The 23031-nt window shown below is 39.6% G+C and overlaps 1 protein-coding gene across 1 annotated transcript in view; it reads left to right on the forward strand.

The window, feature by feature from the left end:
* ZSWIM8 (zinc finger SWIM-type containing 8) overlaps positions 1-23031 on the forward strand; it is a 73693-nt gene that overhangs the window by 4762 nt on the left and 45900 nt on the right. The window contains exons 2-7 of the mRNA XM_042459698.1: positions 3418-3571; positions 8931-9025; positions 12334-12506; positions 19152-19259; positions 21674-21755; positions 22208-22328. Of these exons, the coding sequence (XP_042315632.1) occupies positions 3418-3571; positions 8931-9025; positions 12334-12506; positions 19152-19259; positions 21674-21755; positions 22208-22328 (733 nt within the window). The remainder of the gene's footprint in view (positions 1-3417; positions 3572-8930; positions 9026-12333; positions 12507-19151; positions 19260-21673; positions 21756-22207; positions 22329-23031) is intronic.

The raw sequence follows: 23031 nt of genomic DNA on the forward strand, positions 1-23031 counted from the left end.
GCCATCCCAGAATGCAATCTCTCCTTCTCCTTTGCATCCTCTAGCTTCCCCTCCATTTCCCATCCTACAATGCAATTTCTCCTTCTCTCCTCCTTTGCATCCTCTTGCTTTCCCTCCATTTCCCATCCTACAATGCAATCTCTCCTTCTTTCCTCCTTTGCAACCTCTTACTTTCCCTCTGTTTCCCATCCCAGCATGCAATCTCTCCTTCTTTGCATCCTCTTGCTTTCCCTCCATTTCCCATCCCACAATGCAATCTCTCCTCTCCTCCTTTGTATCCTCTTACTTTCCCTCTGTTTCCCATCCCAGCATGCAATCTCTCCTTCTTTGCATCCTCTTGCTTTCCCTCCATTTCCCATCCCACAATGCAATCTCTCCTCTCCTCCTTTGTATCCTCTTACTTTCCCTCTGTTTCCCATCCCAGAATGCAATCTCTCCTGTTTTGCATCCTCTTGCTTTCCCTCCTTTTCCCACACATATGTATCAGAAGCATTCACACATTGTATCAATTTGCCAAATTGACAGGGAAACATATGTAGCACAAGCATTCGCATATTCTGTCACACACACACACAAAATAATTTTTAAAAAATGATACAGTACTTGCAAAGTGCCGTGCAGGCAGCAAGCAAACGAAAGGGAAATGTAGCACAAGCAGACATTCTATCAATATGTATGAACCTGTAGCACAAGCATTCGCATAATCTGTCAAAATAAAAATTACAAAAAAGAGAGAGAGATGGAGAGAGAGAGAGAGAGAGAGAGAGAGAGAGAGAGAGAGAAAGTTGCTTGCGAGAGGGGAGGCAAGTTCTGCCCACTGCCCACCCTCTGACCTAAATTCCTCCCCTAACGTGACCCGATCATGACTAGGGCCAAGTTCACATTTTCCAGCAGCCGGGAAGAAATGGGTTTTCCAAAAAGAACAGGAAATAATCTACTTTTGGAAAATCCGCTCTAAGGGGAATTTCCCCTTGATCCGGTGTGCAAGACCCTGATCCTGATGTGTTAAAACAGGGAATGGGAACTTCCCACTTTTAATCCGGGTTACAATTTAGTACAAAAGGTAGTCTGAATGGCCCTGCAGAATAGCAAAATGTTGCAGTTCTAGGTAAAACATAGGGTATAGGTTGAGTCTCCTATATCTAAAATGTTTGGGACCAGAGGGGCTTGGGATTTTTTTTTGGTAATACCTATATTTGCATACACACACACACACACTGAGGTATCTTGGAGATGGGACCCAAGTCTGAACACCAAATTCATTTGTTTCATATATACCTTATACACATATTCTGATGGTAATTTCATACAATATTTTAAATAATTTTGTGTATGAAACAAAGTTAGTGAACACTGAACCATCAGAAAGCAAAGGTTTCACTATTTCAGCCACCCATGAAAACAGTTTTGGTTTTTGAAGTGTTTTGGAATTCTGGGTAAGGGAGGCTCAACCTGTATTGAGATTTCTTAAAGCTATTCTGAATAGGTTGCTGCTTTTCCTCAGGTCTCAGCACTGATTTATACAAATACTAAACAAATTCTGAACAAATAAAGCTTTATAAACAGCATCGGTTTCCCTACTCATTAGGCATGGCTGTTCATGCAAACTCAACAATTACATATATTTATATCGTCCCTTTTCTCCAAGGAGCTCAGACCAGTGCACATATTTGCAATCTCATCCTCCCTTTATCTTCACAATACTCCCACTAAATCAAGCTGAGAGAGACTAGTGCAAAGTCACCCAATGAGTTTAATATCTTATAGGGGACTGAAACTTGAATCTTTTAAGTCCTAGTCCCACACACTTACCAGCACAAAGTTGTGCCAAAAAATGGAAAGCCTGAAGCAGACGTAGGACCCACTTTGGAGGAGCCAAGAATCAAGACGTAGGACCCACTTTGGAGGAGCCCGTACATTCCGCCTCGCACCCTCAGAACGTCTGGGCAGCAGCTACTGAAGGTGCCTGGGGCTAGGTTAGTCTCCACGACTCGGAGGACCTACTCCATAGCTGCCCCAGCCCTTTGGAACGCGCTGCCCACCGAGCTCCGCTCGTCCTCTACCCTGGCCCAATTTAGGAAGGATCTCAAAACCTTCCTATTCCAGCAGGCATTCCCCGAATAAATAAATATCCTGTGGGCCTCCCTCCTCTTCCGTGGCCAAGAGGCTGGGCTATGGGGCATTTTACTGCTGTTTTGTTTTAGCTGTGTTTTTAACTTTGTATGTTTTAGTATGTTGTGAGCCGCCCTGATCGGAGGAAGGGCGGCATATAAATAAAACTTTTATTTATTATTATTTATTATATATCCAGGAATTACATCTCTAAACTGATCTGTATGTATTTGGAAGTATGTTAGATACTGAATTTGTTACACAAGCATAGTGTCCTTTAAAAACGACAACAGTTTATTTGAAGAATTTTCTTTGTCTTTGTTGCATCACTGTGGAATTCAACTGGGACAAAACTGCATTTGCAAACAAAGATTGGTGACATATATGAACATTAGTTTTACAGAGTACTAGTAGTTCTGTGTTTTCTAAATGAAAATGTCTTGAGGGGAAAACTTCATAATAGTCCCCTTCATCAGATTATTAACATTTAATTGTTAGTTCGCCAACAATTCAGTTATGGTCATTTTCATGTTTCTCATAGAGCATTAGTATTACATTTCAGTTTTTTAAAAAGTAGTAACATACAAAATATTGTCTCTGACCTGGAAATTAGCAGCCATATTATTCATCTCCATTTTACTCATTACTTTTTTGTACTTGATATGTTATGCAGAGTAGATAAAACTGATGATATTCACATTAAAAACAGATTTTTCAAAATTAGATAGCCATTTTTAATTTTTTTTAAAAAAATGATTTTTTTAATCAAAATTAAGTTTTTTATCCAAAAACTTTCTAGGTAAAATCTGTGTAACCTCATAAAAATGAATGTTTTCTCTCTCATAAAAATGAATGTTTTCTCTCTCACATTCATACATACTGAATTAGCTACAGCTGCTTGTCTTCTGACTGATAGGTTTTTATTTGTTTCCTCCTTTCATCACTTTGGCATGTCTTGCAATTTGGACAAAAAAGTGGGGCCTAGTCTTTAGTGGGTACGCAAAATCTGTCAAGTGTGACTCCCTGATAGTGATGTTGGAAGAAACTACACTGGCTGAATCTTTTCTGAGCTAAGTAGTTATTAAATACAAAGGGGGGCAAATATGGTGCCATCTTTTGGGAGTTATGGGCTTGGTATATTACTGAATTGATTCTAGATATTAGCCATAAACTAGCTAGGCTCCAAAGAGCTTTGTGCATTTTGAAGAGAACTAGGAAAGTCCTTCTAAGAGCATAATTCATATTATGATTGAATGCTGTTTTAACAATTCAGATAACTTTATATAATATTCTATATTGTTTTAGATGGGCTGGTGATTCCATTGGTGGAGCTTTCTGCAAAACAGGTGGCATTTCACATTCCATTTGAAGTGGTGGAGAAAGTTTACCCACCAGTTCCTGAACAGCTGCAGCTTCGTATTGCTTTTTGGAGCTTTCCCGAGAATGAAGAAGACATCAGGTAGTATCTTCTTAGTTTGGCATTTCTCCTCTCTTTAAAATCATTTTTACTTATCTTACAAGCCTGGTAATCTGCTTGCAGTATCTTATGTTTACGGTTAGTGAAATTGGCAATCTGATATGATTTAAATGTGAACCCACATGGTATAGTGGTTTGAGTGTTGGATTAGGATTTTGAGACAAAGGTCTGACTCCTCACACAGCCGTGAAAATCCCTTGGGTGACTATGGGGAAAATCACACCTCACAGCCTTCCTTACAGGAAGGCAATGACAAATCTCTTATGAAGAAAGTTTGCCAAGAAAACACTCTGATAGGGTCGCCATAAATTGGAGCTGACTTGAAGGCCTATAACAGTAACAAATAGTGTAAGTACATTTAGATTTTAAAAAAAATCCAGAGCAGTTAGATTTTCCTGTTTAGGCTAGTATTTCATTGCTCAGAGCTAAGCAGGAACAGGCTAATTTTAAGTTAATGGGAATTTTTTTAATTAATTATTTTTTTTAAAAAAATTATGCTTTAAAACATAAGAATACATTATCAAATAGAACAGTAACTCAATTACACACAGGCTATAATGTGTAATACAAAAGCACCTTCTTAAACTATACTAAAAGCATAAAACCAATTAATCTTCTTTATCTCCCAACCCTCCTAAAACCTCTCTTACTATAAACTAAACTAAAAAACTCCCAAGACATAAGCCTACTTAACAAAACTTACAAAAACTATATTGACTTCCCACATTCCAAGCCTGAAAATAATACACTTAGTCTGTATCAATTCTCAACTAATATTAAATTATATATATTGCTTTTGACCTAAAAAATAAAATAAAATCGCTTTATTTCCCAGTATCCGTAGTCATAATCTTCCCATGTTTCTTCTTCATGTAGGACAAAAATGAGTTCCAGTCTTTTTAAAACTTGTCCAAAGGTTTTTCCTTTGATTAAAGTTGCTATTTTATCCTTCTCAGCCAATTCAAACACTTTTAGCAATCCACTCTCCTTCCAGTAAACAAACAACATTTCTGGTACTATTATTATATAATACATCACTTTATAATTTACATCCTGTAATTTCTTCTTTCATATGCCCAACAAAAACAACTCTGATCTTAGTTCACTTTTACTTAGAAAGAGAGTGCATTGTCATTTGTATTAATCTCCAGCACCTTTTCGCTTTATCACAAGACCTCCAGATATAATAAAAAGTTTATTCTTGAACCCCAGCTTTCCAACATTTATAAATGTGTGATTTTTAAAAACTGATTAGATAGTGATCTGATGGTGTATCATTTCACTCAGCATGCTTCTGTGTCTGGTTGGTCATAAATAGAAAAATACCTAGCCAAGGTAGGTTAAGTTGTTTTGTACCACTGGTACCTCTATCCCAGTACTATGCAGAATGCTGGAAATTATTACTATTTTGTCTCATGACAAAATTGATGTAGCTGGGCTGCAGCAAGGGAACTTGCATGTTAAATAGCAGTAATACTGGGTAGTTTTTTGTGTGATTTTTGGGTCCCAGCATGGTATATTTGTTTGAGTGTTGGACAACAACTCTGGAGACCAGAATTCAAATCTCCACTCAGCCATGGAAACCCACTGGGTGACAAGTCACATTCTCTTAGCCACAGAGGAAGGCAAAAGGCCAACCCCCTCTGAACAAATCTTGCAAAGAAAACCCCATGAGAGGTTAGGAAGACCTGGCTTCCTGTGGAAAAATCTCCACATTTAAATCCACTTGCTTCTCTCTCTGGTCCCTTTTCACAGACCTGGCTTCCTATCAAAAAATTTATCCATATAAAACCATCTCTCCAGTCCATTTTGCAAGACCTTGCTTCCTATGGAAACAACTCTCCATTTAAATCCACTTGCTTCCTTTCTCAATCCAATGTTAAAACTTCTCCTCCAGCACCTGAGAATTAGTTGGGAGAGGTTCAGAGAAGGAGAGGGCGGGACGGAAGTGGTATTTCCCCCTTTCCATCCTTCCTTATAGCCCCCTAAGTTTTACCCTTGCCCCCTAAGTTTTACCGGGTCATATCAAAACCCAGGATTTTGACCCTGAAACCCTTGACCTATACATGATTTCAACTTGTACATGAGTACACTCTTGTTGATATACTTGTTTACAGTCTCATATTCTCTTATCCTCAAATTTATTTCCATACACATACACACTCCATATATATTACCTCTTCCATATTGTTCCCTACATACTCCCCTCCTCCTTCACCTCCTTTCCTTCTCCGTCCACTCATCCACCCACATCTCCCTCCTTTACCAACTTCCTCATACCTTCTTCCACTTACTCAAACCCTCTTCTGCATTCTTCTAACATTCTTCCTACTTTTCCTCTTTAACTCTCCCTGTCCTTGATTTTCCATTCTAACTTCCTCACTACCTAACAGAACTAGCTCTTGTTTCTTAAACTTTCTTTATTATTTATTATGTATTTTCTTTCTGCACTCAACTACTATTGTTTTTTTCTTTAGTACAGTGATCCCTTCCCTTATGCGGGATCCGTTCCGGACCTCCCTGTGTAAGGGGAATCCCGTGTATGCTTGCGTCCCATTAGAATGAATGGGGCTTGTGCACGTGGCAGTGTGTGGTGGCATGGAGCACGCATGCCACAGGTGTGTGCAACATTATTCCTTCTGGGACAAATGGAGCCTTCTTCCGGTGCATCTTTCAGCGTATGCTTTCAGCGTATTTGAACTTTCTTCAGATGCAGCCAGGTGTAGAATGTGTTACAGTAACCCAAAAGGCCAGATCATACATCTTGAAGAATGGCCTCACAACCACCACTGGGAATCTAGGCTCAGGGCTGACTCCAGCAATACACCCAAGCTCCAGAGGAAGTGTAATCCCATTCAGGATTTGAATCCCTGTTACTTTATTTTTCTTTTGACTGGGCAAGACTACTGCTCTCTTGTTTGGATTAAAACAAACAAAGCAAACAAACAGCTTCATTTATATACCGCTTCATACTGAACTAACAGTGTCTAAGCAGTTTACAAAGTGTAAGCTTATTGCCCCTAATAATCTGGGTACTCATTTTAGCGACCTCTTCGGAAGGATGCAAGCCTGAGTCAAGCTTGAGCCCTTTCGCTGGTATTGAACTCGCAACCTTATGGTTTGAGTGAGTGGCTGCAGTACAGGCATTTAACCACTGTGCCACCAGGGCTTGTTAAGTTTCAGTTTGTTTGTTCTTCTCCAGTTCACTATTGATTCCAGGCAGCGGTTTAGAACTGAAACAGTTTCCTTAGATTTGGATGAAAAGGAGTAGAAGAGTTGGGTGTCATCAACATACTTCAAATCTCTGAATAAACATTTCTAGTGGTTTCAAGTAAATATTTAAGAGCTTGGGATACACAATAGAGCTCAGAGGGATGTTATGATCTGGGCATTGAACAAGAATCTCCTAGAACCACTTTCTAGACCTGTAATAGTTCTAGACAGAACTACTTTAGAATACTGCCTCCAAGTCCATCCAAGAGAGATAGTCCAGAAGAATATCATGTTTGCTGATATTAAAAGGTGGTGACAGGTCCAGTGGTTCCAAAGGAACATACTCTTTTCAGCATATGCTGGATGAAACAGCAGAGTGTTCTCTTTGAAAATGCTGGTTGGGTGTGCATCATGGACCTCTGGTGTCAAAGACCAAGTGTTAACAATCATTAAATCCAATTGTTGCTCTGTTGAACTGAGGCTGATGCACTAGCTATGCCAATTTTTAGAAAAGTAAGATGTAGGCATAGTGACATCTTAGTTATAGCATTAGTGAAGTACAGTGGGCCCTCCACATTTGCTGGGGCTAACCATGCAGCACACCTGTCAATGTGGAAAAACTACAAATAAAAAAACACTGATTTTTTAAACCTAAGAGAACATCTCTCAAGGAATCTCCAGGTCCTCCAGTGCAACTCAGTGGATAACCTCTGCCAGAAGTTGGGCAGAGAATCGCACTGGAGAGCAAATGCCTAGATAAGTATTCTCTCTTGGAATCTCTAGGTCCTCCAGCATGAAGTTGTCCATAGAGTTTGCATTGGAGGACCTAGAGAGAACATAAGAATCAAATCTGTGAATAATCAAACCTGCAAAAGTCAAAGTTGCAAATTTGGAGGGCCAACTACTTGAATATGCTTTTTGTGGAGCTGCTTTTAAAAACTGTCCAAAAATGTAGCATGTTCAAAATGGACAGGCTAGATTGCTGAATAGATTGTGTACTGAAATCATGTAATTCTTCTGCTGAAACAGTTGCATTGGCATCCTAGTTTATTTTGTAGCTAATTCTAAACCATTGTCTTTAAAACTATATCAGGGGTTAGGATAACAGAAGGAATGCCTTCTCTCATGCCAGTGCCTTCTGGTATGTTCATATGATAGTAGCTTTCCTGTCTCTGTCAAACCACTATCTGGTTGGGAAAAGATCTCTTCCATGGTGACATCCAAACTCTATAATTTTTTGCCTAGGGATTTCAGCTTAACTCATTCCTCAGCAACCTTATGCCACGTTGTTAAAACTTCCATTTTTAAAAGGGGGTATGGGAGAGGGAGGGGGGAAAGGAATGTAACAGTACCTTTAAAACTGATTAGGTTTTATTTTAGCATGGGCTTTCATGGATATAAACCCACTTCTTCAGGTGCAGTGCAAATGTAGTACAGTATAGATGCAGTCCGAGTTTATTGATTGTTTCATTGTATTCTTTTGACTTTATTGAGACAAACATTTTAGAAAAAGTGATACACACACACACAACTGTATGTTAATGTGTCTGGTTTTCACAAGTGCCCAGTCAGTTTCTTGTGAGATACAGCATAAACAAATTTGCAATGTGAATCCATCCTCCTACAAGTGGAATGGAAAATGCTGAGATTTCAGATTTGGGTTGATTCTTGGTACATTTCTTTGTGCAAGAATTCTCACTGTCTACAAACATTTACAATTTGGAACACTGGTCTTACTTTTTAACCATACATGCCCATCTATATTTGTCAGTAGATTGACAAGATAAAAGAGAGGATAGGCCTCCTTTTCTTCAGTTGAGGAAGGAGTTTGGGTAGATGCCTCTTGTCATGCAGGCTTTGACAAGTGGCATCTGATGAAATTCTGTCTTCATCTGATCTGTTAAAAGTCACAGCTGGCCTATTCCCCCTTTCATGTCATCCTAGCACTGTCTTTCTATTTAAAGAAATGAACATGCACCTCTCGAATCTGCACACACACATACACACACATACACACAACATGGTTGATTTAGATTGGCGTACCCTGGTTCGCTATTTTAAGAAAAATGCATTGCTACTTGCTTCCACTGAGGAATGCTTTTATAACAGAGTGATTTGCTTTTCTTAGGCTATACTCCTGCCTGGCAAATGGCAGTGCAGATGAGTTCCAGAGAGGTGAACAGCTCTTCCGGATGAGGGCTGTTAAGGACCCCTTGCAGATAGGTATGAACTTTTCATCTGACAACCTTGAATTCAAGCTGAACGACATTTTCGCTCAGATATTAAAATTCCTCTTGGGAAAAAAGTTTAGGATGAAAGGTTTTTGAGTTGAGGTTTCTGTGCAACTGTACTGCCTTAGTATTTACCCTGTTTCAGCTGCTTGGAGATGCATGTTGCAGCACCCATTTGGAATTGCAGGGTCTGGTGGGAAGGAGCTGGGGAAAGACTCATTTACCTGTGTCTGTCACACAGTGGTATGAAGGGCTGGATCCTCTAGAGATCTTCTCCCAGTTTGGCAGAAAAGTGAAATCACTACAGGTATCAGTTGATGGCTGGATCTAGAAAGGAAGCTTTGCTATAACTAAAAAATTACTACCAATAGCTTTGGAATTTTTAAAAACAGTTTTGTTATTACAGTATTCTCAAAAAACAGGTACTTACCAGCCCTTTCATTGTTGTTATTTGTTATCTTATACCTGCATGTATAGCTTCATTATTACCTTAGTACACATATTACAGTTATTGTATAATAACATTAATGTATTGATATTTGCCATATATTTGTTTGTTCACTAATTGTGTTTTGTAATCCAAATAGCTGTTTGAGCTTCAAGCATACAGAAGAATAATGGCATATGTAAAGTTGTCTCTTGATGCTGTAGCCTTCAGAAGACGAGACTGCTCTTAACTGAGGCTTCTCAGCTCAGACATTATGCCAAACATAGTTGTCTGAATGTAGTAGTGTTCTCACATAACTTGGAACTGTCCACCATTACAATGTACTAATAAATTTTCTATTTCTTTCATATATTTTCCATACAGTCGTTGATTCTATTCATCAGTACAATTATTTTCCATTCAAGCCCTTTGTTTCATAGGTTAGGGTGGTATGGCCAACCTACCATTGAAAGTATCTCTTGTTTTCTAGTGAGAGAGGATTTTCTAAGATCTCATCTCTGGCTTGTAGACATCTTTTGAAGACACAACTATTTGTACAGCTTTAAAAATGGGGATCTGAATTTCTGCTGATGTGTTTCAATCTTTGTTGTTGTTTTTTCTTGCTCGTTTTATTGCAGTGTTAGTGATGCATTTTTATATTGTATTTATTCTGTTTCATATTGGTTTTAGCCATGATTTAAGTAACTACAAATAAGAGATGGGGATGTAGATATTTTAAATAAACACAAGAATATTCAAAATAATGTTTAGTTACCCAGGTATCAGCTGTCCATTCTTAAGAAAGCACTACTAAAAGACAAAATATACTGATATTTTGTTTTCCTGTTTGCCTTTTGTATCAGCAGCCTCTTTGCCATGTTCCTTCACTGTCGCATGTGGAGCCTTCAAAAATGTGTTAAACTTAGTCCTAGTCTGAGAGGGAAACTGCTTCCAATAGAAGCATGGAGGGCCTCTCATTTCTACTACTCAGTTCTCCATAGTAAGGAACAATGAGGATTACCATTCATGGGAGCATATGACACTTACTGGATTGCAGTCTAGTAGGGGAACTCTCAAAAGTATGATACTCTAGCTGAAAGGTGGAAGTGGAAAGTCCTATTTCAGATATTATTTATTTATCTATTTATTTATGGCATTTATACCCTGCCCTTCAGCCCTAAAGGCTATCAGAGTGGCTTACAATTATTATTTTGCCCTCAGACTTACAATCTAAAAGATATGTTTTGGTATGATACTTGGAACCATAGAAGGCAATGGTTGGAGTCCTGTTTGTGCACTATACTAGTAGTTACATTTTTTCTCAAAAATCCCACAGTGGTATGAGTACAATTGCTTCTCACGTTTACAGGCAAAAATTGTTCTGTTGCTTTACATTGGACTATCTAGAAACCTGATATCCCTAGAATTAGAGCTTGTTATACTTATCATGGCATTCTGGAAATTACACATATTGAGTTCTTAATAGCCTTATTTAGTGAGGAAAGAATCTTCTAGGGATGGAAAATAGCTGCTTCCTGTAAATACTAGGTGTGAATTGGACAATGAGCAGTGTAAGCCATTGCATGACAGTGGGAGAAAATGTCATTTCTGGATTTATCAGGCAACTTGGAAAAACTTTCAAATTCTGCCAGCCTGAGTGTCTGCCCTGTTCAAATTCACCAGAGCTGTTGAGAGAATGGCTTGATTTGCATATATTTGACTGCTAAATCAGGGGTGGAAAATGCATCGTCAGTGGGCTGCATTCAGTTCCCAAGGCCATTTTTATATTCCCTCAAGGTGTCTTGAAAAACCTTGCCACCAAACTTCAGTGGCAATATATGCCACCTCATTTCATTGACAACCTGGAAAACACCCACTCAAAGCAAGCATTTAAATGGTTTATAATGATTTCGGTACAGTGAGAGGGTCAATGTGATGCAGCCCTCCAGATGTAGAATTGCACCTAGCAGTTTTTGCCAACCGTATCAAAGGTAAGGAATGCTGGGAATTGTGGTCCACCAGCATCTGGCAGGAATATGTATGTGCCTTCATGTTGCCTGTCTACTTATGATGACTCTATTAATTTCATAGGGTTTTCTTAGGGCTGCACAATTCTCATACCTGTTGCCGTAGCCTGCTCCTGAATTTTGTCAGCAACTAGAGGAGTATTATTGCAACTTGCAGCAAATTCACTGAAGTTGCCCAGGACTGCCAAGTAGCATGGTTTAATTCATCAGCATCTGGAACGCTGTGGATTTCCCAGCCCAAGTTTAGCACTGTGTGCATGAGCAAAACTGCCTCCTCTCTCTCAACTCTTCCCTTGTAGATGAAAGTAGAACTTAAACTCTGTTTAATTTCTTTTTGCACAAATCCTGATTTGTCCTTAGGTAAAAACCAGACATCCTTCTGTAGAAGGAACTCTGGCCATCTTATAAATAGTACTGTTGAAATAGGGTTGTGTAGAAACAGGCCAAAGTTTGTATTAAGTTACAGTCCCCTCACGCAAACCTGTCCAGTGAATGTGTATACAGTCTTAAAGTGCCTTCAAGAATGTATAAAGAATGGTCAGTAAGAAGCTATCTAATTTTAAACTCTAATGGGGATCTCCTAGACAAAATACAAACCTATCCTGTTAAACATTCTTTTCTTGAAAGGTTATTTTTACTGATTTGAACCTGTTGTAGCCCACTAAAATATGGGACTTAAACTTTGATTGAAACAATGAGGTTTTACTATTGTAGATGGTGGTGTTTTGGTATAATTGGTCTGTTCGTCATAGGTTTGAGTTGTAGTAGCTCTCCTTTTGTGATTATAGAACACTGTATCCCCTTGTTTGCATGCTAGATAGTAACCTTTGGCCTGATCTCCAACAGGTTTCCACCTGAGTGCTACAGTGGTTCCTCCCCAGATGGTGCCGCCAAAAGGAGCATACAACGTGGCAGTGATGTTTGACAGATGCAGGATCACCTCGTGTAGCTGCACTTGTGGAGCTGGGGCCAAATGGTGTGCCCATGTTGTAGCCCTCTGTCTTTTCCGGATACACAATGTAAGCCTTCAGTTATGACTGCCGCTGTATTACACAAATAATCTTAGAATCAAAATATTCAGGAATGCCAGGTTCCGGACCTGTAATTTCTTTGTGTTTTAGTATGTGGCACTTTATGAGCTCATATTGGAAACTAAAGGGTATTCCATATTTCACTCGTCTGTATTTATTTAGAAATATTTAGCATTTTTCTATGAACAGTTGAATGGCTGCAAAATCTGAAAGCATCAAGGCTACTACACATTTGCTTACATGTTACCTTCTAAAACTGGCCACTAGTCCATGCCATCAGATGTTGTGTCTGACATCCAATTTTTGAGTTTAGAAATAATGGTTTATATTATATATCAGATTGCTAGTCCCAACTAGATTACACACATTAAATGAATGAGTTTAGTGAAGCTTCAAAAGCTTCCATGACATATTTTCTGCATTTTGTTGGCCAATAAAAGCATAGCTCTTTTGTATTTTTTGTATTTTGTTGCACTTTGTGGTAATTTAATGGACTTGGGGTGTTCTTCTCTTGAATTCTGAGAGCCACATCATATCAAACAGAAAGAGATAGGTACGTTCCTGAAAGGTTTATATAGTAATATGAAAATATAGCTTTTCATTTTTTTGTTCTCTGACTACCTGTTTTGTATAACTCCCAGAAATTAGCTTTAAGCAATTGTAGGTTTATTTTTCATTTTTCAGCAGTATTTCTGACTTCCACGAGTACTTGTATATTAAGCAAAATTTTGTGTTTGGCTCTGTGGCGTTCATTGCATCTGTGACAGTGAGGCTCTGTAAATTGCTCTCCTGTGGCAAGGCAGGCTGAAGGAAGCAAGGAGTAGTCTGTACCTGTAAGTTGCTGATAAAACACTCAATTTAAAATTTCAGAGTTTTATGCCCAGTGAGAGCTAAAATGAATAAGAAGAAAAATAGAATTGAGTTAGAGTAAGGTTTAGCAACTTCTGCGACTCTTGTATTATTGTGGACAATTTTAATTTGGGATATTTGATGATATGTATATTTTGATTGAATGTGTAAATTTTGGGTCTGTGGACTATAATAAATTATGACTGACTGACTGATTGATAAGAAAAATAAAATCAAAAGTTTTACTTTTATAATAATCCAGAAAACAATGAAAGCAGAAGATGAAATGTTCCATTTTTTTATTCAAAAGTGAAATTGAGAGTGAATTGTGGCACAGTCAGAATTCTGGACTGAAACCAGGGGCATTATCAGAGAAGAGTGCAAACAAGACACTGCTCTCAAAGCACTTGGAGGAAACAAATCACTCCAAAAAGATGACTTACCAGTAGGACTGTTTCAAGTTATATATATAGAGAGAGACTCTGTCCACATTCTAATAAAAGTTCACTGAGGGTTGTGTTCAAGCAGAAAGTGTTTCTCCATAAGTCAGCAATTCCTGATGGTGGTCTGGGCAAATGTGAAGTAAAGCTAACATAATGAACGAGTTAACCAGTCCTCATAAAAGAAGTGTGATTTCTTTTGTCCATTACAAAAATTGACGGTGTAGGAAACTTTTTCCAGTAACCGTGTATTAACTTTAGTCCACCGTTTTTCCAGAATTAAGCCTCCTATCTTTCAGTGAGCAGTTATTTAAGTTCTTGTAGCAGTCAGAAGGAAGGAAATAAGGTTCTATGTTTCAAAGCACTGTTTTCTTTGGTATACAAATGGAATAACAAAAGTGCAGGACAACAATGGATTGTTGTTTTTTGTGGGTTTTTCAGGCAATGGATTGTTGGTTTGGTGATAAGTGAGATCTGGTTTATGACCGCTGTCCAAAAGGTTTTAGTTTTAGGACATTCTATCCATATATGGAGATAGGAGACAGTTTGTTTGCATCCCCTCCAGCATTATGGTGGGGCATTTGAAGCTGTTCTTGATAACTAGATGATAGTTAAATACAGTTATGTGAATTGTTTTAAGTATTCCTTCTCTTGTGTTAGCTGATCCCCACTTATAAGGGAGAGAGGAACAAATATGGAACCTGTTTGAGTCAGTTCACCCCAAGGTCTGATTGCCAAGTAAGTCTAGGACAGTCTAGGACACCGGGGGGTGCTAGGTGCACCAGGTGACATCCTAAAAAAGGGGGGGAGGGTTGTGAACCATTGCTGCTCAAATACCTGTATTATGGCAGAAACATTGTGCAGTTGCCTGTATCTCTTTGAAATGCTTTAAGACATGATGGGAGTGAGGTGAAGCTCAGTGGAAGAAGAAAAGGACCCCCCCCCCAATTTTTTAAAAATTAAAATTTCAAATGTCAAAATTTTAAATCTAAAAAAACATTTTGATATTGTTTTTTAAAAAAACAATTGTTTTAAAATTTTATTTAAAAACCATTTCATTTTAACCAAATCTTCACTATGTAGGTTTTGTGTATGCTATTGTAATTTGAAGGTATAATTATAATTTTGATAGTTTGTGTTACAACTGTGGTACATTACATTCAGTGATATATGGGAATTATGATTTATGAATAACATTAGTGCAAAAAAAAATGAGCAAGGATTCTGTATGGTGTGAAATGGGAGGAGGTTAATGGGGGGGGGGGCTGACACCATGAGTGATCACACTGGGGGACACCAACCCTAGGGACGCCACTGGTCTAGGAAAGAGGCTATTCCCATATACAAGAAACAATTGCAGCCTCCCCTTTATTTTGGATTGTTGTCAGCGCATAGTGACTCATAGGGAGTCAGTGGATGTGGAATTTCTCCTTTCACTGCCAGGCAGATGGTAAAAGAGTAGACTTGATGGATTTGAAATTGTGATGTAGTGGTTTGAGTATTGGACTATGATTCTGGAGACCAGGGTTCAATTCCTGGCTCAGCCATGAAATCTACTGTGTGACCTTGGGCAAGTCACACTGTCTCACCCCCAGGGGAAGGCAATGACAAACTTCCTCTGAACATATCTTCCCAAGAAAACCTCATAATAGGTTTGCTTTGGGGTTGCCATAAGTCAGGAACAGTTTTAAAGAACACAACATACACACACAGCTTTAATATTATTGTAGTTGAATGAAAAGTGGTTTCTTAGTTTTAGTTTTTCCACACATAAATTGGTCTTCACTGTGTTTGATTGATCTCTCCATTATTTAGGGGGAAAGATCAGGAGCCAAAACATGTCCAGTTTTTCCATATAGTTAATAAGTGACAGAGAAATGGGTTTTGTAATGAGTGATTTTCTTGAGATTGTGGAGAAGATGAATTTAAATTTGGCTGAAAAAGCAGACTTTAACTCTGTCCTGACCCATCTGGATGAGGCTGTATGTTTAATAATCTGGGTAAATTAGACCAATTGGAAAGCATAAAGGTAGTGTTTGATATCTGGGATTGCCAGTCTCCCAAGATTAGAGTGGATATGTCTGATTGATTTAGGAGATATAGACTGCTTGTTGTCAAAAAATGAAATTGTTAATGAACATCTGCCACAATTTAAATTTAGATGGTGAAGGATGGCTTGAAAGAGAAAGAAAAAAGTAGGTGCTAAGAACCTTTTAATTAATGCAATCCAGCCTGAAATGCACAATTTAAGAGAGCATCATGATTGCAATTTGTACTTCATCCACTTGGTGAGGGGATTATAATTATAAAGAATAAACTGTGAGATAACTTTGGTAATTAGTATTCCTAACTAGTGGAATCCTGAGGGGCGTAATTACAAGCGAGTCAGCCACCGCCAGTATTCTTGTTGTAGATGTACATTTATGCACATAAGAGAGGATTTTTGAAAGTTATTTCTAAGGCCTGAATAAGTGTCAAGACAGTTCTAATAGATGTTTTAGAATTGGGAAAGATCTCTCAGGATTGTTTAAACAAATCAAGGTATCATTGCATAGAATCATAGAATCGTAGAGTTGGAAGAGGCCACAAGGACCATCTAGTCCAACCCCCTGCCATGCAGGAAATCTCAATCAAAGCATCCATGACAGATGGCCATCCAGCCTCTGCTTAAAGACCTCCAAAGAAGGAGACTCCACCACATTCCAAGGGAGTGTGTTCCACTGTCGAACAGCTCTTACTGTCAGGACGTTCCACCTAATGTTGAGGTAGATTCTCTTTTCCTGTAGTTCTCTGGAGCAGCAGAAAACAAGCTTGCTCCCTCTTCAATATGACATCCCTTCAAATATTTAAGCAGGGCTATCATATCACCTCTTAACCTTTTTTCCTCCAGGCTAAACATCCCCAGCTCCCTAAGTCATTCCTCATAGGACATGTTTCCAGACCCTTCACCATTTTAGCCACCCTCCTTTGGATACGCTCCAGTTTCTCAGTGTCCTTTTTGAATACTGGTGCCCAGAACTGGACACAATATTCCAGGTGGGGCCTGACCAAAGCATATAAAGCAGTTGTATGGTGGCTGTCATGAAGGTGGACATCTATGATTTCAAGGTTAAGTGAAATTAGATTAGCTAGTGGTTCTATGGATAAGGCAAACGAAAGAGATGATAGTGGCCAACCTTGTCTGGTGCCACAGTGCAATTTGATCTGGGGAGAGTCTATGTCATTGATCAAGATTATGTCAGTTGAGTCCTGATAAGAGTTGTGTCAGGGCCAAGATAATATTTATCGATGAATATTTGAAGTTCATTCATGAAGTATCCCAAAAAGATACAGTACTGCTACTCCACCCAGTCAAAAGTTTTGAGTTCATCTAAAGATAAAAGTGCCATTGGTGGAGTGGAAGGGTGGAATGGTGGAAGATACTGAAAACTTGGTGAACTGGATCTTCTAAGCAGTGTGTTGACATGAAGCAACTTGGGTGTGGGACAGACCACCAAAAGGGCAGCCTGCCAGCAGTGTAATTCCCTCTGGAGGGAAGCCGCAGCCGCCAAACCGCGTGGCTTCCCTTCGGAGGAAAAAGAACCCGGAAAAACTGGGTTCTTTTAGCGCTGCAGGGCAGATGTCGTGAATGTGCCAATGACGTAAGTGATGCGCGGTATCGTGCGGATGCTGCACGGCACTTATGTCACAATGGCCATTGTTACACTGTCGCGCTGTGCTAGGATTAGGGACCGTGCGGTTGCTGTGCAGTCCCTAACCCTAAAATCGGCGCCAACATGGTGCAAAAGGGCGGACTGTACTGCACCTTAGTCTGGGTTTATATAGTCCAGGATGAATGTACTGATCTTGTTGGCTAGAACTGACATGAAGATTTTAGTGTCTTGGTTTATTTAGGCAATTGGCCTGGGTTGTCTTCTGTTGCTTTTGGAATGAATATAATCCTTGATCTATGCAGCTGTGCCGAAGGAGGTCAAAATTCAGACACCAATACTAGCCAGGGTTCAAGCTCAACTCAGGCTTGCATCCTTCCAAGATTGCTAAAATGAGTACCCAGCTTGTTGGGGGCAATTAGCTTTCAGTTGTAAACCGATTAGACACTGTTAGTTCAGTGTAAAGTGGTATATAAATGAAGCTGTTTGTTTGTTTGTTTGTTGTTTAATCGCTCATTCCTGAATGAAGAGTCCATTTAGGAATGCTTTCAGCGTGTCACAGAGGAGATCACCTGAAGTGTATGAGTGTTTGTTCTCCTGATAGAACAATTTAATAGTCTCTTGTATGCATTTTTAAAATTTGTCATCTGCCAGGAAAATTGGGTTATATCTCCAAATTTTAGTTTTGGGCATTTCAGGACCAACTTTCTAAATTAGAGTGATGGCTACATGATTGGAATAGATTATTGGTAGACCACAAGTTAAACATGAGTCAACAGTGTGATGTGGCAGCTAAAAAGGCCAATGTGATTCTAGGCTGCATCAGTAGAAGTATGGCATCTAGATCAAGAGAAGTAATAGTGCCACTGTATTCTACTTTGTTCATGCCTCACCGGGATACTGTGTCCAGTTCTAGGCACCACAATTCAAAAAGGATGTTGAGAACCTGGAGCATGTCCAGAGGAGGGTGACCACAATGATGATGGGCCTGACTTGTTTAGAGAAGTTATACCATAAGAACAGGCTTTTAAGCAATAATAAGGACAGAATAATCAAAGGTAAATGTTTAGTCACTGGAAATGGTAATCTTCTATAGTTTCCTATATAACTGATTTAACTGGATGCTAGCTAAAAAGGTTCAGGTTCCCATCTACAATAGCTTTGCTGTCAATGGAGATGAGCTTGATGTTTAGTAGCTTGTGAATTCCCAGTTTCTGTTTGTAGACATTATGTTACTACACTAACACTATTGTATACATATCCAAGGGTAGCTATGTTGATTATATCATCCAAAATCCACAAAACAGTGATACCTTTATTAGGCCAATCAAAATGTGCATTATACATGTTGCAAGCTTTTGAAACTCCTGTGGCTTCTTCTGACTACGGTGTTTAAAATGATACAGGAGAGAGAAGGGGGGAAATTGACAATGGCATGGGACAAACCACCAAGACATGTCAGTCTGCCGGTGCCCGTTTTTGCTCCTTAGGGATGGCGCAGCCCCCAAACGGCCATGGAGTGCCGCCATTGTTATGCCGCCGCTATGTAGTAGGGTTGCAGGGCGTGTGGTTGTTCCACCCTCGGGCAACCTTACTACATGCCCAGGCTGGTGCAAAGACTTGATGAAGGCACACAATAAGAAGTAGGCCTTCAACTTAAACCCTGTTGTTTATGTCCTGCCTTCCTTCTTTAGGCATCTGCAGTGTGTTTGAGAGCGCCTGTCTCAGAATCATTGTCTCGACTTCAGAGAGATCAGTTGCAGAAATTTGCACAGTACCTCATCAGTGAACTCCCTCAACAGGTAAATGGAGACTCTATAGGAGGCAATCCCAATTTGTGCTATGCATGAATTACCCAGTGTGTGCACTTTTATTTAATTCTCTTTGATAAATAGTGTGACTGGCTGTCTTGAAAATGAGGTGAAGAGTTTTTTCTAGTCCATTTTATTTGGATAAAGCTGTATAGCTTTGGCCTCAGGCATTTAAGTAGAATGCTCCATCCGTGCATTTTTTAATCATTATCCCGGGGGGGGGGGTTGAGTATACTCAGAGCTCTTGTGGCACCTACCAGTTTATTATGTCTGAAGGTAGAGGTAGTCCCTTGACATGAATGTCTAGTTGTAACCAATTGTAGGGGGCGGTGCTCATCTCTGTTTCTAAGCCGAAGAGCCAGCGTTGTCCAAGGACTGCTCTTGGTGGTCATGTCTGCACCGAACACTGTTATCTTCCCACTGAGAAGTGGTACCTACCTATCTACTTGCATCTGCATGCTTTCGAACTGCTGGGTTGGCAGAAGCTGGGACTAGTGACAGGAGCTCACCCCATCATGCAGCACCCAGGCCTTGAACTGCCAACCTTGTTATCTTCCAGTCATCAGAATTAGCATCTTAACCATTAAGCCACTGCATTGTCGCTACCCTGTTTATAATGTTGTATTCAGTGGAAGGAACCTTCTAAATACATTGAAATTGGGACAACTTGAATTAATATAATAAAAAAGTCCTTTTCAGGCAGCACAAATATAAAACTGCCACCAGAAATATGGGGCTCAGAATAATTGTATATCCCAAAAAAACAGACTAGAAGATGAGAATAGCATTCAATAATGACCAACTGATGTAACACATCTACTGTGGGATTGTTATGAGGAAGATGTACTTTAAATCATTTTGGGTCTTATGGGAATTCCCAATGGTTTACACTAATGGGTATTTTAAATATTTTGAGTGTATCATGGGTAGCATCACAAATGGCTATTACACTAGGGTGTCCACCCACAAAATTATGGTTTTAAACATTATAGACAGTTGAAACGTACTAAAGAACCTGGAAAAATGCAGAGGGAGAGTCTCAGAACACACAACTGCTTATTGTATTCCACAGATTTATGCATTAACAGGGTGGTCCCCAAACTGCCCTTGAGGTCAACATAGTCGAGTATATACAGTGATGAAAAAGTAATATGCCATTTTTTAAAGTTCTAAGCAAAAGCTTTTTCTAAAGTAAAAGGCAGTATGAATGTGTTACTTTAACAAAACAATATTCCAAGCACTATCTAGAATTTACATTCTGTGGGATTGTTTTTTAATATTGGTGGGTTACACACCGCCAGAAAGTACGCACGGAGCGTGTACTAGGATTAGGAAGGGGCGGTGCTTCCGCACCCCCTAACCCTAGTACGCGCTCCATGCACACTAAATGGCAGCGGCCATTCCACACGGCTGCTGCCATGGTGGCGTCACGAACGCGCAGCCTCCAAACGAGGCAGTGCAGACGTGACGCCATCACTCCGCACAAGGGTGCTTAATGTGTCCTTTCGACGGAGCAGGAAGGAGCTTCGAAACGGAGCTCCTTCCTGGTTTGTGTCGCTGGTGCAGCCGTGTGAAGGCTGCACCAGTGACGCAAATCAGAAAGGGGCCGAGCGGCACCTTTCTGGGAGTCCCCGCTGCTGTTGGGGTGTCCTTGGGGCTTAAAGTCCCAAGGACACCCCTTTCCAGGCTACGGGGAAGCGGCCTTTTGCCGCCTCCCCGCAGCCTGCAAAGCGGCAGATCGGGGCCTCAGAGGCTGCCGGTCTGGCAGCTGAGGCCCCGATACAGCGGGGAAAGGGGCAGGTGCAGGCCTCCCCAAACGGGCGGTCTGTAACCCACCATTGTGATTTTACTTGTTTTATGCTATCTTAAATAATACTTATGTATTAGAAAGAAAACATACAGTTGTTTATAATAGATATATTGAAATATTGACAAGATCAGTACGATTGTAGAGGTGCTAGTTTACAGCCTAGCAATTGTTCCGAACCAGCTGACTTTAATTTAACAGTAAGAACTGCATATTTTGCTAATTTCTTTGCTTGTAAATATTTTTACTCTAAACAAGAAGGTCTTTTTCATGTTGTATACATAAAGCTTTTTTTGCTAGGAACTACCAGTCTCACCCCCACTTAATGACCAGAATTATCGTTATGCACTGTATCATGCTATCACTTCTGAAATTCATGAAGAAACCAAGTTATACACATTTTTAAAATTATCTCATAATAAATAGTTTTTGTGCTCTATATATTAACATATTTAGTGAGGTAACGAGGTGATATGCATCATTGTTTGTGAAATAGGTGAAGTGCCAGTGTGAAGCCTGACTATAATCAATTCATTGGTTGTTGATTTTAAATCATCCCACTATTAAATCAGCACTAAAATGTCTTTCTCACATTTAGATACTTCCTACTGCTCAGCGTCTACTGGATGAACTACTGTCTTCTCAGTCTACAGCTATCAACACTGTATGTGGAGCTCCAGGTAACCTTAATAGACATCTTAATTTTAATGTATAAATCCATTGGAGAGAAAAGGAGGATATAAATGCAGTAAAATCAGTAAATAAATAGGCTTCAGATTTGGAAAGATTACTTTGGTTTTGAAATGGCTGTGTTTCTATATGCCAGGTTTTGCAAGGGAAAGACACCATGAAGTCACAAACAAGCCACGTACACTGTGAGAATCTGGTTAAGTTGTTGGCTTATAAGTGATGAGAGGCAAAGCATTATTGAGAGTTGCCTTAATTCACTGTGTAGTGAATTAAGTGGAAGATCACAATGTATGTAACTTCTAAAGATAACTTCTGGAGATTAGGACAAGTGCTTCCTTTCTGGAATGAAACTAAGGCTCCTTGTTTGTTTTGCCTGCAACCATGAGTAGTGAGAAAGATAAACTTTTGCACCTCCAAAAATTTATCTGTTTCTTTTCTTAAGATCCCACTGCGGGTCCCTCTGCTTCAGATCAAAGCACCTGGTACTTGGATGAATCTACGTTAAGTGACAACATAAAGAAAACCCTTCACAAATTTTGTGGTCCTTCTCCTGTTGTCTTTAGGTAAACTCTTTTCTTTTTCCTCTACAACTTGTGATAATTCACTAAGGTTAATATAGCCTCTAGGCTTTTGCCATTACCTGCTAAGTGTTTGATAGTCCTCTGTTATTGCAGTTTAGGATGGCAGAAAAAATAGATTGTTCAGCTAACCAAAGATTGGGATTAAATTTCCTTTCTCCAAAATCTGCATTCTGCCCTTGGGCAACTCTGCACTTGAATACCTTTCTCTCCTGTCTGGAGTTTGTAAAGAAGAGGATCCTCTTGTTGCACTAACCTTGAGTTTAGGAACATTGTTTCAGCACAAAGAATTCCACCATTCTATATTTTTTACCCTCTCTCCCTTGGGCTTTTCCTTTTATCTGGGTCAAGCAGTTGAAGCAATGGCAAAACTTTTTTGTGGTGTAAAAAATAATCTCTTGCTATCATCTCAGGAATAATAATCACCCCTCACCATCAGAAGTTGACAATGCCCCAAAGATTACCACAGTCATTGGAAACCATGTCGGCTACCTTCCACCCCCAAACAACCACAAAGGCATGAGATAGTGTTTTGGCTTAGATTTGAAGTAGATGAGGAGACAGCCAAGATACTGCAGTGCAGGGATGCATTTGGCTGTGGGTGGCTTGAACCGTATTGTGCAGGTTTAAGTTGGTTTGCCAACTGAAGTAGTGCATTTATACTGTATATGCGCTAGTAGAGTGCTCT

This window comes from Sceloporus undulatus, chromosome 3 (genome assembly GCF_019175285.1).
Source record: "Sceloporus undulatus isolate JIND9_A2432 ecotype Alabama chromosome 3, SceUnd_v1.1, whole genome shotgun sequence".
Classification (NCBI taxonomy): domain Eukaryota; kingdom Metazoa; phylum Chordata; class Lepidosauria; order Squamata; family Phrynosomatidae; genus Sceloporus; species Sceloporus undulatus.